The sequence below is a fragment of the Myodes glareolus genome, chromosome 3 (genome assembly GCF_982192425.1).
Source record: "Myodes glareolus chromosome 3, mMyoGla1.1, whole genome shotgun sequence".
NCBI classification, from domain to species: Eukaryota; Metazoa; Chordata; class Mammalia; order Rodentia; family Cricetidae; genus Myodes; species Myodes glareolus.
The window spans coordinates 34,598,888-34,613,243 of NC_142028.1; the positions used below are offsets into that span (position 1 = coordinate 34,598,888).

Below are 14,356 nucleotides of genomic sequence, written 5' to 3' on the forward strand. Positions count from 1 at the left end.
TGGGTTGAATTAATATAAGGCCAACAAACAGAAATGAAGGTATTTTCAGCACAAAGTGGTGAACATTTTTTTTTTCAGATTGTAAAGGGCATTGCAAGATAAGGGAGTAAGGATCTAGGGAACTTACCATAAACCAGATCACCATACAGACGTTTTATGGAGAGGGTTTCCACGGTAGGGGAGCTTCAGTTAGATGGACCAAGAAGATGCACCTTTTGAAGAACGTAATGCTATTTCTGTAAGTTCACCCTGGACAGTGCATTCCTCAGAGCCCGGTGGACCTGCTTGTTGCGCAGGGTGTAGATGACAGGGTTCAGAAGCGGGGTCACTACAGTGTTCACAAGAGCAGCCTCTCTGTTGGATTCCAGCCTGCTTGTTTGCTTCGGTTTCACATATATAAATACGCAGCTGCCGTACATGAGAGAGAGGACGATGAGGTGGGATGAGCAGGTGGAGAAAGCTTTCTGTCGATCTTTGGCAGACGGAAGGTGCGTGACCGAGAAGAGTATGTTGATATATGCAAATACAGACGTAATGATAGATGTGAAAAGGACAACCAAAGCGACGCCAAAAGCCATTCTTTCTAGAGACTTAGTGTCTGAACAGGAGAGATGAAGTAGGGAGCCAAGGTCACAGAAGAAATGGGGGCTGACATGGGAGCCACAGAACGACAAACAGGGGAGCTTCAGAATTACACCGGTGATCAGAGTGAAGGAAAGCACGGAGCTGAAGAAAACCAGAAGGAAACAGACCCTGGGGTTCATGATGGTTGGGTAGTGCAGAGGCTTGCAAATGGCCAGGTAGCGAACCAAGGACATCACAGCCATATGGAAGAAAATTGTTGACCCAAGAAACAAAAAGAAAAAGGCTTGTGTGATACAAGACGTGAAATGAATTGCTCTGTCTCTAACAAGAAAGATAGACAACAGTTTGGGGATTACCGTGGAGACGAAACAGCCCTCACAGAAGGAGAAACTTCTGAGGAAGAAGTACATAGGGGTCTGCAGGTGAGGGTCAGTCCAAGTGATGACGATTATGAGTGTGTTTCCTACGACTGAGGCCAGATACACCAGCAGGTGCACCGGGAAGAGGACCTTGCCCAGGTGCTGAGCCACTTGGAACCCCTCCAGCACAAACTCCACGACTGCAGTCTCATTCCTCGGCTCCATCCTTGCTCCTTATGGATGGATATTCTTGCCATCCACCTTCCACATTTGTTAGGAAAATCTGCTATCATCAAAGAATAAATAATTGAATTGGTGGCCACTCCTTTTAAAAGTTGTTTGCCCTAAGCGCAGGGCCTGCAGTGGCCTGCACCAGGCCATTAGCTTAGTGTTGTGTAGAACTCCTAACAGTGGGATCAGTGAGTCTCTGACTCTTTGGCCCGATCTTGGGACTCCTTTCCTCCTGTTGGTTTGCCTTGTCCAGCTTCATTTTGAGAGCTTTTGCCTTGTCTTGTTGTATCTTGTTCGGATGTAGGCTCTTGGAGGCCTGCTCTTTTCTGAAGGGAAATGGAAGAAGAGTGGATCTAGGGGAGATGGGGAGAGGTTAGAGGAATTGAGGGGGAACTGGATGTATTGTATGAGAAAAGAGCTTATGTTAAATTTTTAAATTGTTCAAATGAAGTTGATTGCTCTTATTACTCTAAGGAGTCATATTTTAATTGAAAATACTTTATTGTAAATTGTTTTTACATTTCTCACTTCTAAAATAGGGATGTGGAATGTGTAGTTTGGTTTTGTGTTGATTTTCAGAATCACATATTCTTAAAAGTATTATCTCTGGGTAATATCACATAAGGTAAAGAACAAAAAGGAGAGGGTGCCTGAACTGGCCTTCTCCCATAGACACACTGATGAATATCTTGCATATCACCATAGAACCTTCATCTGGCGAGGGATGGAGATAGAGACAGAGACCCACATTGGAACACTGGACTGAGCTCCCAAAGCCCAGATGAAGAGCAGAAGCGGGAAGAACATGAGCAAGGAAGTCAGGACCGCGAGGGGTGCGTCCACCTATGGAGACTGTGGAACTGATCCAGAGGGAACTCATCAAGGCCAGCTGGACTGGGTCTGAACGAGCATGTGATCAAGCCAGACTCTCTGAATGTGGCTGACAATGGGGGAGGACTGAGAAGCCGATGATAATGACACTGGATTTTGATTCTACTGCATGTACTGGCTTTTTGGGAGCCTAGTCTGTTTGGATGCACACCTTCCTAGAATGGAGGGGGGGCTTGGACTTCCCACCAGGCAGGGTACCCTGACTGCTCTTAGGACTGGAGAGCGAGGGGGAGGGGGAAAGGGGAGGAGTGGGAAGGAAGTGGGCGGATGGGAGGATGTGGAAATTTTAAATTAATTAATTAATTAATTAAAAAAATGAGAACCATGCTTTTGAAGGTGAAACACACAAGTACCACAGAACACTGCAGATGTCACCATACAGAAAACAGTGCTGGTTTCTGGACTGCAGACGTGTGTGTCCTGAAGGCCTCCTATGTGTGCTGACTGTAGCCTCTGGAAATAGCATGAAATGGCTGTGCTCCGACTGTCATATTCCCAAGCTGATTTTTAAACAAAGTCTGTTCAGAATGAGTTATTCCCCACTTCCCAGAAGGGGCAAAAATGCTGCCTACCATATGATTCTCATAGCTATCCAGTGAGATTAAGAGGAACTGTGTGTGAAGGTGGCCAAAAACTGCAATGGAATTTTGTTCAGGCACAAGGAAGAAAAACATAGTGTGTAACTCCATGGCCTGCCCCATCTACTATCCTTACAGAACGGAAGTTTCTGATTCTGCTGTCCTTCACAATTTGTCCACGGCCCTTGCCTTCTTGTAAACAGTGTTAATAGAAGGTTCTACTGCAAATCGAATCAACAGCTGAAGGCACTTTATTATTTCAAAGACATTGCATGGTAGAAGGCAGAATGATGCGTGACAGCTCTAAGAGGAAGAGTCTGGGGATTTGAGGAAAACTGATGCTCCAGTGGAAACACTCAACACTAGTCAGCTTGGTTTAATTGTCCAGACCGTTGGCATTAATTGTACAGGAACCACAGTACTAGCTTAACGACCAATCTGTTTCAAATTGCACATCCTCCCTTTGGCCACACACTTACCAGAAAGCAGATCCCAGGAAAAAGAAATGCTTTCATTAATTCTTCCTTCTTCCAACAAAGTAAAATCTTCCTCCTAGGCAAGAGAAAAAACAAAAGTAAAAGAGCACTCTTAATTAAGAGCTGTAATGTCTTTGACCTACAAATCAAATAATACAGGATTTATTATTTCAAGACAGAAAATTATTTCTAAATAATCATTCTATGGAATTGTTCTCCATTCCTTGAGACATGATAGCACACTCACTCCACAAAGTGCATTAACTTTATATTGGGCCTAACATGGATATCATACCTCCTGGTTGTATATCCATTCAAAGAAACATAGGGAAAGAGGACAATAAAAGTCAAATCTTCTTGTTTGTGGAAGTTGGTAGCTATTTTCTTTTCAGCTAGTTATGGAAGTCCATTCCATATAGCTGAAAATAATTGCAGTCATAAATGATAATACACTTATAAATCCTGTGATATACTACTACAGGATTGTTTACTATCATGGGTATAGTCACACAAGGTCCAAAAGGACAAACCTCTAGGACATTCATTAGAGAAATATGAGAATTGGATTTTTAAAAAACAGCATAATCCCAGGAGACATTTTATTGTTCATTGTTGGAAATAGAAAAATTCAGGAGAATATTATAATTAAGATTCCATTGCATATGGCAACCTTCTGACCTCATTCTCAATAATCCTCATGGTCCTCTATAGTATTCAGATATCTCTTTAGAGGTATATTTTTCATGGTCCCCAAAATTACATGTGTAAAAAATGCAGAATTATGTTGTACATAGTTTATCACATTTTCAAAGATTTATTTATTTCCATTTTATGTGTAGTGTTTTCCTACTTGTATATATGTGTACCATGTGTAAGTCTGTTGTTACCTATGGATGCCACAAGAGGGAGTCAGAGCCCCCTGGAACTATAGTTACTGATGGCTGTGATCTGCCATTTGGATCCTGGGAAGTGAACCTGGGCTCTCTATAAGAGAATAAGTGTTCTGAACTGCTGAGCCATCTCTTCAGGCCCACAGTTCACTTACTTTAAAATGAAGAAATTTAAGTGTACAGAGAGACTTTTATACAAAGGTGAGTCATGTAACCACCTCTCAAACTTTGACATTTCCCACTTTGCTATAAATTTCTTTGTCCCTTTACAATAAGTAACTCTCCCTGAGAGAAAACAATGGCTGTAATTTCTACCATCAAAATTGCCTTTGCCTGTTCATGACCAGGGCACAGCAGATGTCCTTCTGACTTAGCCTTTGCTGCCCTTCAACAGGTGTCTGAGGTCCACTAACACTGGGTCAGTGTCAGTCTTCTAGTCTTATATGTCCACTATCTTAAACTCCTGTTTTCCACTCTCCCTTGACGGACATTTATGTGCAGTTCAGAGCCAAACTACAGTGAGTCAAGATGCTATGACTACTCCTATACAAATTGTTTGAAAACAGGATTTTATGCTTTTGAGAAATTAGCATTCAGTTAACACCTACAAGTTCTAACTAATGGGTTGAATCCTTTGTACATGTACAAAGTTTCATTAAAGTATTTTTTGTATTTCATGTACTTTACCCATTGTGTACTTTACCCCATTACTCTCTCTTACATACACACTGGTCATCTTCCTTTTATGCTTTCCTTTCTTTTTTAAAAAAAAATTATTTATTTATTTATTTATTATGTATACAATATTCTGTCTGTGTGTATGCCTGAAGACTAGAAGAGGGCACGAGACCTCATTACAGATGGTTGTGAGCCACCATGTGGTTGCTGGGAATTGAACTCAGGACTCTGGAAGAGCAGGCAATGCTCTTAACCACTGAGCCATCTCTCCAGTCCCATGCTTTCCTTTCTTACATGTTAACCTTTGTTTGTACGTCTAGATTCTGAATATGTGAGGATACATGTAATGTTTGCATAAGCCTTGTTTGCTTTGCTTAACATGGTGATCTCCAATTTTACCCCTGCAGATGACATGCGTATCTTGCATTCTGTTGGGAAATAAAACACAATAGTGTCTACATGGCACACTTCCTTTACCCACTCACCTTCTGCTGGACATCTAGGATGATTCCATAAACTTACATTGCTTGTAGTGTAAGAGAATCATACATGTGCAGGCATCTTTGTAGTCTGCTAACCAGATCTCTTCAAGATTGCAGTGGTACAGCTGGATCATTGGGTAATTCTGTTTCTGTGGGGATTTGGTTTGTTTTTAGGAAAAGGGGTCTTACTCCATAGCCTACCCAGGCTGGCCTTGAAGACACAAAAATTCCCCTTCTTTATACAACCGAGTGAGTGAGCTACTACACCCTGCTTGCTTCTAGACCTTTTCAGGAATTCTTAGACTTGGTTATTTAGCAGATGCAATACTTAAATTTCCACCGAGAGTGGCACAAAGACACCATCCTCACAAGAATCTGTTTTTTAGTTGGTCATTACCAATATAATTTGAATGACATGGAATTTCAGTAGTGGCATTTCATTTATATTTTAATAAATAAAGCTTACCTGAAGGTCAGAAAAGCAAAAGAGCCAGCCACTGGCTTTTACCTCTACCACAGTCTGAAATGGTTATCCATTTATCTACTTATTTATTGATTTATTTATTATTATTGCATTCCTTTATTACTTATTTTATTTGTAATATTATTTTATTAATTATATCATATATTACTATAATACAATTTATTTATTAATAATAGATAAATAAAATAATAAAACAAAAATGAATACAATAATAAATAATAAAATAAGATAATAAATAAGTATTTATTAAAGTACAAATGAAATGCCACTACAAATTTTCACGTGGTTTTGGTTAACAGTTTCCTGACATTAAATATATTGGAAATGATTTCTACATATTTACTGGCCATTTGTGTTTCTTCCTTTGAGATTTTCAGATCATCTATTCTATTTCATTGGACTATACGTGCAATTTGTGCTCATACTGTGCTGTTTTGTTGTTATTCTTCTGAAGTATAATATAAAATTCACTACTCTGATGCCAGCAGCATTGTTCTTTTGACTTAGAAATGCTTTAGCCATTCCAGGCCATTTGTTCCTGCATGTTAATTTGAGGGTAGTTTTTAAGTTTCTGTAAGAATGTCAGTGAAATTTTTATAAGAATTGCATTGAATTTGAAGATTTTTTTTGCAATATGGAACTTTCCACAATATTAGACTGACCCAGAAGTATGGGCAGTCTTCCTGCCTTCTGGTGTTCACAGTATCAGGTAGACTGACCCAGAAGTATGTGCAGTCTTCCTGCCCTCTGGTGTCTCACGTTTCCTTTGGTATTTGATGTTATCACTGTAGATGCCTACACCACCGAAGGCTTATCCATAGGTAGCTGTAAAGCTATTGTGAATGGCACTGTTTTCATTCTTACTGTCTTAGCATGTTTATTACTGAGGTATAGAGAAGCTACTGGTTTTGCATGCTTATTTTGTGTCTGGATTCTTGGCTAAAAGTGTTTATCTGTTCTAGGAGTTTCCTTGTTTAGTTTAAGTACCTGTTACATATCTGACCATGTCATCAGTGAATAGAGATCTTTATTTAATAGGAATAGTTTTATTTCTTCTTTTTCTTAAGTTCCCCCCCGCCCAGATTTATTTATTAAATTTACAGTGTTCAGCCTGCATGCCAGAAGAGGGCACCAAATCTCATTATAGATGGTTATGAGCCACCATGTTGTTGCTGGGAATTGAACTCAGGACCTCTGGAAGAGCAGGCAGTGCTCTTAACCTCTGAGCCATATCTCCAGCCCCCGATAGTTTTACTTCTAACCTTACCATTGTTTCCACTTTATTTCTTTATTTTTCCATTTGAATAATATTTTAAGCATTATACTAAACAAAAACCCAAAGGCTGAACATGTTGCCTCCTTTCTAATTTTAGATGGCTCAGCAGGTGGAGGCTCTTGCCTCGAAGCTTGACAACCTAAATTCAATCCCCGGGAATCACAGAATAGGAGCAAGCTGATGCCTACAAGTTATCCTCTGACCTACACACACGTATGTGGCATGATCTTCAACACATACATGCATGCATAAGCATAAATCACTGTAATCAAATTTCAAAGGAAAACTCATTTCCCCCACAGTACAGTGTTGGCTGAACATTTGCCATAGATGGCCTTCACCATATGTAAGTTTGTCCCATCTCTTTCTAGATTCTTCTGCACTTTTATTATGAATGGTTAATGAATTATTATTCAAAACCTTTCTCTGTATACTGAGAATGTCACAGCTTCTATCACTGACTCTATTGGTTTCTATACCACACTCATTACTTTGCATAACAGTAAACACCCAAGTGATGAGCAAGAAAATACAAATATACAGATGAATAAAATGACTAAGTCAATTTAGTTTTGAAAACTAAATTCAGTAGAGACAGAAATATTGGAGAGAACTCAAGTTGAAATTAGGATGGAACTGGAAAATTCAAAACCCAATTAGAACACTCAAGGGACTGCCTTTCAATTTCAATGGACCAGAGAGAAGATAGAATATCAGGAGTCAAAGATGAGTAGGAGAATTAGACCACATGACCAAAGAACATGAAAAAAGTAAACTATGGGGAAGGAACAAGCAGGAATTGTGTGTCACCATGGATAGTTCAAATCTTTTAACTGTAGGCACAGTTGAAGGAGAAGAATCCCAGGCCAATAGCATACACCAGATCTTCTAAGGATAATAGAAAAAATGTCCCCAGCCTAAGGAAAGACACATCCACAGAGATACAAGAAGAACCCAGGCACTTAATAGACAAGACCAGAAAATAAAATCCCACAACATAACATAGTGAAAACACTAAATATACAGAACAAAGAAAGAGTAATTGAAATCTCCAGGAGAAAAAGCACAAGTCACATTATAGAAAAATCCACAAGAATAACGACTGACTGTCCAATGGAAATTTCAAGAGCCAGAAGGGCCTAGAGCCATGTACTCCAACTTCTATAAGACCACAACTGCTAATATAGACTCTGTACTCAGCAAAACTATAAGCTATAGGTGAAGGGGGAAAAACTTTCCCATGATGCAGACAACTTTAAAAGAGTCATGTTCAACAAGCCAGTCCTAAGGAGAATACTGGAAGCAACGCTATGACATGAAGGGAAGAATAAACAAAGCCAAGATAATCCAGAAAGAAAAATGAGGTTATAATTAATGAAAAAGAAAGCATAACTCAGAACAAAAACAGAAGGAGGAACAGAAAAAATGGTTGCAATAAACACACACCTTTCAATATTAAATTTATGTAATAAAGCTTCAATCTTCCAGTCAAAAGACTCAGATTGACTAATAGGTTAAAAAACAAAATCCAGGCTGGGCAGTGGTTGGGAGTCTTTAATCCCAGCACTTGGGAAGCAGAGACAGGCAGATCTCTGTGAGTTCAGGACCAGCCTGGTCTACAGGAGCTAGTTCCAGGACAGGCTCCAAAGCTACAAAGAAACCCTGTCTTGAAAAAAGGAAAGGGAAGGAAAGGGAAGGGAAGGAAAGGGAAGGGAAGGGAAGGGAAGGGAAGGGAAGGAAAGAGAAGGAAAAGAAGGAGGGAGGGAGAGAGGGAGAGAGGGAGGAAAGAAGGAAGGAAGGAAGAAAGAAAGGAATTAAGAAAGAAAGAAAATCCAACAAAATCTAACTTTAAAATTCACCTTAGTTTTAAAGACAGACATCACCTTAAGATGAAAGAATGGACCAAGTTACTCCAATCAAATGGGACAACAGCACAGTCATTACTACCACACAAACTTATAAAATGAACTTTAAACTAAAACTAATCAAAAGAGGTAAAAATAAACACTTCATTATACGTCCCCCCTCCAAAAAAACACAATTGGCCAAGATAACATTAATATCCTAAACAAAGATGCACCAAAATCTGGTGTACTTGATCTCATAAGCCCACAATGCTAGAAATAAAGACAGAAAAGCAATCAAAGCAAACTATTACATCATTCGCAATACAAAAGGCAATGGAAAAATTATAGAATAAACTATAAGTTTTAAAAATAATAAAAAAATAATATTGAGTGAATGAAATAGTAAAGTGTCAGAGAATGGGAAAATGATCAGAAGATTAATTTAAAAATAAAGAAGTCCAGAAACACTTAGAACATGTGACTTCCAACCTAAAGAGCTTGCAATCATCTGCACCCACCACCTCCTTTCCACCTGCCTGACAGTCACCATACTCTTTTTTTTTGTATTCCAAAACCAAAATGCTTTATTGAACTACTTTCAAGTATTTAATATTTGCATATTTTCTTTTTTTTTCAAAGTTTATTAAATTATGAAAGTTTCCATTTCCGTCCCTCCTCCCAACACCCTCCCACTCCCCCCACTCCCTCTCCATCCCTAAGAGCAGTCAGGGTTTCCTGCCCTGTGGGAAGTTCAAGTTCCTCCCCCCTCCCTCCAGGTCCAGGAAGGTGAGTATCCAAACAGACTGGATCCCCAAAATCCAGTATATGCAGAGGAAACAAGTCCCAGTGTCATTGTCAATGGCTTTTCAGAAAGGCTCCGAGCCAGCCACATTCAGAGAATCCGGCTATGGAAACCATGAAAGCCAGAAGATCCTGGATAGAGGTACTGCAGAAACTAAGAGACCATGGATGCAAGCCCAGTCACCATACTCTTAACCAGCCAGGCACTAGCCCCCTGAAACTTCCTACCAGAAGAGACAATCCCCAGTCTGGCCACTGATACTATTCCTCCTGCATGATAGTTGCCAAATTCACCATTCAGCCAGACATCTGTACCACCTGAAGTCTGACCAGAACTGCCACCACTGGAGCTACTTTAGACAGCCCCAAAACAAGCCAAAAAGGGTAGTCCCAAGATTGAATACCAAGCACCATTCAGATACCCCATAATCTGACAGCTAGCGTGTAATGCCAAACAAGTGTCCAAACAACCACCCAGCAAAAAAGGAGACTGGGAACTAGAATCAAAAATCTAATTCCAGATGCCTGGATTCTATCACAGAAAGCAAACAAGCAGAATGGATAATTAAGAAAATATCAAACTAGTCCCTCTGAATGTGGTTGACTGAAGTTGGGGTAGACTGAGGGGCCAATGACAATATCACTGGGATTAGTCTCTAATGCATGTACTGGCTTTTTGGGATCATATTCTCTTTGGATATATACCTTGCTTAACTTAGATGTAGTAGGGAGGGTCTTGGATTTTCCACAGAGCAGGGTACCTTGCCTTCTCTTAAGATTGGAAGGGGTTGGTGGAGGATGTGTGGAGGGAATTGGAGGGGAGTGGGAGGAGAGGAGAGGAGGAAAGGGGAATTTGTATTGGTATTTTTTTAAAGTAATAAAATAAAAAAGAAAATATATCTCCTCCAAATATTAGTACTTTTAATGTACTGATACCTAAGAAAATCAACTTAGAACATTTATACATAGAACAATGATTCCAAAACAATAATTATAAATATATTCATGAAACTTAAGAGAATATAAACAAATGCCTGAACAATGACAGTAAAAACACAAACAAACAGCAGAATGGAATAATAAATACTATTCAAGCTATGAAAATAGAATTTAATAAAGAGACGGAACCATTAAAAAATCATCCAATGTGAAATAAACTTTGAAATGAAACGCTCATGATGTCAAACAACACTTTCAGTAGAAAGTATCTCAGACAGACTGAGTCATGGAGAAGACAGAACATGTTGTCTCAGGGACAAGATAGAGGAATGTTCACAAAAAATGTTAAATCTCAAAAGAAATCAAGAAGTTAACATGAAGGTAATATGGAACATTATAAAATGAGCAACCTGCAAATATTGATATTCAAGAAGGACAAAAAATCAAGGGCATAGAAAATATTCTTAATAAGATCATAAAATAAAGTTTAACAAATATAATGTTCAGAAAAAAGATAGGATGTTAAGAGTGGCAGCAAACAAAGAACATTTTAGCCACACATACAGACAGGACATCAGAATAACATTTGACTTTTCAATAAAAACCTTGCAAGCCAAGAGGGCCTAATCTGATGTTTTACAAGTTCTGAAGAACCATAGATGCAAAGTCAAACTGCTATACCCAGCTATCAGTCATCATCAAAGAAGAAAGACAAATTTCCATGAGAAAAACAAATTTAAGGAATTTATGTCCATAGAACCAGACCTACGGTAGATACTAGAGGGAATACTTTGGACTAAAGAAAAGTTAAAATTTAATATCTAGAAAAGCACAAGGAATACAAAATCCCAGAACAGCTAGCCAAAAGCAATCTAAGAAACAATAATATCACAACATACAACAGGAATTAATGCACATTACTCAATAATGCTCAGTGTCAATGTTCTCAATTCCTCAACAAAAAGACACAGACTAATGGATTGAATTAGAAGACAAAACCAACCTTTTTCTTTGCCTCTAAGATACACACCCTGCTATCAGTAGATACCACCTTAGGGTAAAAGGATGGAGACGTTTGAAGTAAACATTTGGAATCACAAATATAAATTTGGAATACAAATAATAAATAGACAAAAACGATATTTGTACTGTATTTCTTCTGTTGGTTTGGTAAGTTTATCTTTAAAAGGCATAGTTCTATTTCATCTTGGTTATTAAAATTACTAGCATGAAGATATTTATACTGTTTTGCTATTGTTCTTGTAATCCCTGCAGGATATGTGGAGTCCCAACCCTGCATTCTTTACATAGAAACCTTGCCTGATCCACCTTTTCCCTCTCACTCTATTTCTGGTTATTCTTAATTAATGATTTTGAATATTCTATGAGTTACTTCAAAGAATGAAACTCTGCTTTGTTTATTTTTACTCTGCCTCCATCCAGATTCTTTGATTGATTTAACACATATGTCTTGCAAGCATACTCAAATATCTTCCATTTGAATTCAAATTATGCTTTACCCTCTAAATTTAGATGCTTACATAGTTAATTTTATATTTCTTTCAAGTAATAGCATTTTCTAGACTATACTGCATGAGTTTCTTAAGATTATTTTATTTTATTTTTCTAAAAATATCCTCAAATTTTGTTAGCAATATTTTCTGTTAACAAATGTCTTTTTTATGATGAGCTCTTTTTTATTTTTATTTTTTAAAAAAGAGAACAAATTGTCTTTTTTATTTTACATATCAATCCCAGTTTCCACTCTCTCCTCTCCTCCCACCCTCCACAGAGAGGGTAAGGCACATTGCTTTGGAGAAGGTCCAAGACCCTCCCTACTATGTCTAGGCTGAGCAAGGTATCCATTTAAACAGAATAGGTTCCCAAAAAGTCAGTCCAAGCAGAAGGGATATATCCTGGTGCCACTGCCAGTGGCCCCTCAGTTTGCCCAACCATGGAACTGTCAACCACATTCAGAGGGACTAGAGTGTACCTATGCTTGTTCCTTCCCTGTTCAGCTGGAGATGGTGGGCTACTGTTAGCTCAGGTAAACTGTTTCAGTGGGTGTACCCATCACAGTCTTGATCTCTTTGCTCATATTCTCATTCCTCCCACTCTTCAACTGAACTTTGGGAGCTCAGTCCAGTGCTTTGATGCACGGCTCTGCATCATGTGGGTTTCCACCAGTTACTGAATGAAGGTTCTATGGGAATATTTAAGATATTCATCAGTCTGACTACAGGGCAAGGCCAGTTTGGGCACCCTCTCCTCTATTGCTTAGGGTCCTAGCTGGGGTCATCTTTATGGATTCCTGGGAATTTCTCTAGAGCCGGGTTTCTTGCTAGCCCCATAATGGCTCCTTCAATCAAGACATCTCTTTCCGTGCTCTCATCTCTGCCCTTCCTCTATCTCAACTATTCTGTTCCCTCAAGTTCTCCTCCCCTTCTCCCTTCCTCTTCTCCTTCAACTCCCTTATCTTCCCACCTCAATGCTCCAAATTTTTCAGGTGATCTTGTTTATTTTGACTTTCCAGGTGGATCTATATATGTTTTTCTTAGGGTTCACCTGGTTACCTAGCTTCTCTAGGATCATAAACTACAGGCCCAATATCCTTTGTTTATAGCTAGTATCCACTTGTGAATGAGTACATATCATATTTATCTGTTTGGGTCTGTGTTAACTCACTCAGGATAGTGTTTTCAAGTACCATCCATTTGCATGCAAATTTCAAGATGTCATTGATTTTTTTACCACTGAGTAGTACTCTAATGTGTAAATATGCCACATTTGCTTAATCCATTCTTCCCTTGAGGGGTATCTAGGTTGTTTCCAGGTTGTGGCTATTAAAAATAATGCTGCTGTGAACATAGTTGAACAAATGTCTTTGTAGTATGATTGAGCATCTTTTGAGTATATGCCCAAGAGTGGTATTGCTGGATCCTGAGGTAGGTTGATTCATAATTTTTTGATAAACTGCCATACTGTTTTTCAGAGTGGCTGTTCAAGTTTGCATTCCCACCAGCAATGGTTGAGTGTTCCCCTTACTCTTCATCCTCTCCAACATCAGCTATCATTGGTGTTTCTGATCTTAGCCATTCTGACTGGTGTAACATGGTGTCTCAGAGTTGTTTTGATTTGCATTTCCCTAATGGCTAAGAATGTTGAACATTTCCTTAAGTGTTTCTCAACCATTTGAGATTCTTCTGTTGAGAATTCTCTGTTTAGTTATGTACCCCATTTTTAAATTGAATTCTTTGGAAATTTGAGTTCTTTATATATTTTGGAGATCAGACCTCTGTCTGATGTGGAATTGATGAAGATCTTTTCCCATTCAGCAGGCAGTCTTTTTGTTTCATTGACTATGTACTTTGTTTTACACAAGATTCTCAGTTTCAGGAGGTCCCATTTATTTATTGTTGCTCTCAGTATCTGTGCTATTGGGGCTATCTTTAGGAAGAGGTCTCCTGCACCCATGCATTGAAGACTACATCCCACTTTCTTTTCTATCAGTTTCAGTGCAGTCGAATTTATATTGAGGTCTTTAATCCATTTTGACTTGAGTTTTGTGAATGATGATAGATATGGATCTATTTTCATTCTTCTACATGTTGATATCCAATTGTGCCAGAACCAATTGTTGAAGATTTCTTTCTTTTTTCCATTGTATAATTTTAACCTCTTTGTCAAAAATAAGGTGTTCAAAGGTGTGTGTATTAATATGTGGGACTTCAATTTGATTCCATTGATCAACCTGTCTGTCTTTATGCCAATCCCAAACTGTTTTAATTACTGTAGCCCTGTAATAGAGCTTGATGTCAGGGATGGTAATGTCTCTGGAA

The 14,356-nt window shown here is 38.7% G+C and overlaps 1 protein-coding gene across 1 annotated transcript; it reads right to left on the minus strand.

Annotated features, from left to right (window-relative positions):
- Positions 1–230: 230 nt before the first annotated feature.
- Positions 231–1,190, minus strand: LOC125406893 (olfactory receptor 6C75-like). The gene has a single exon (XM_048444013.3). It carries the CDS (start codon positions 1,167–1,169, stop codon positions 231–233), a length of 939 nt encoding a protein of 312 aa, XP_048299970.3. The 5' UTR covers positions 1,170–1,190.
- Between the last annotated feature and the right edge of the window lie 13,166 nt (positions 1,191–14,356).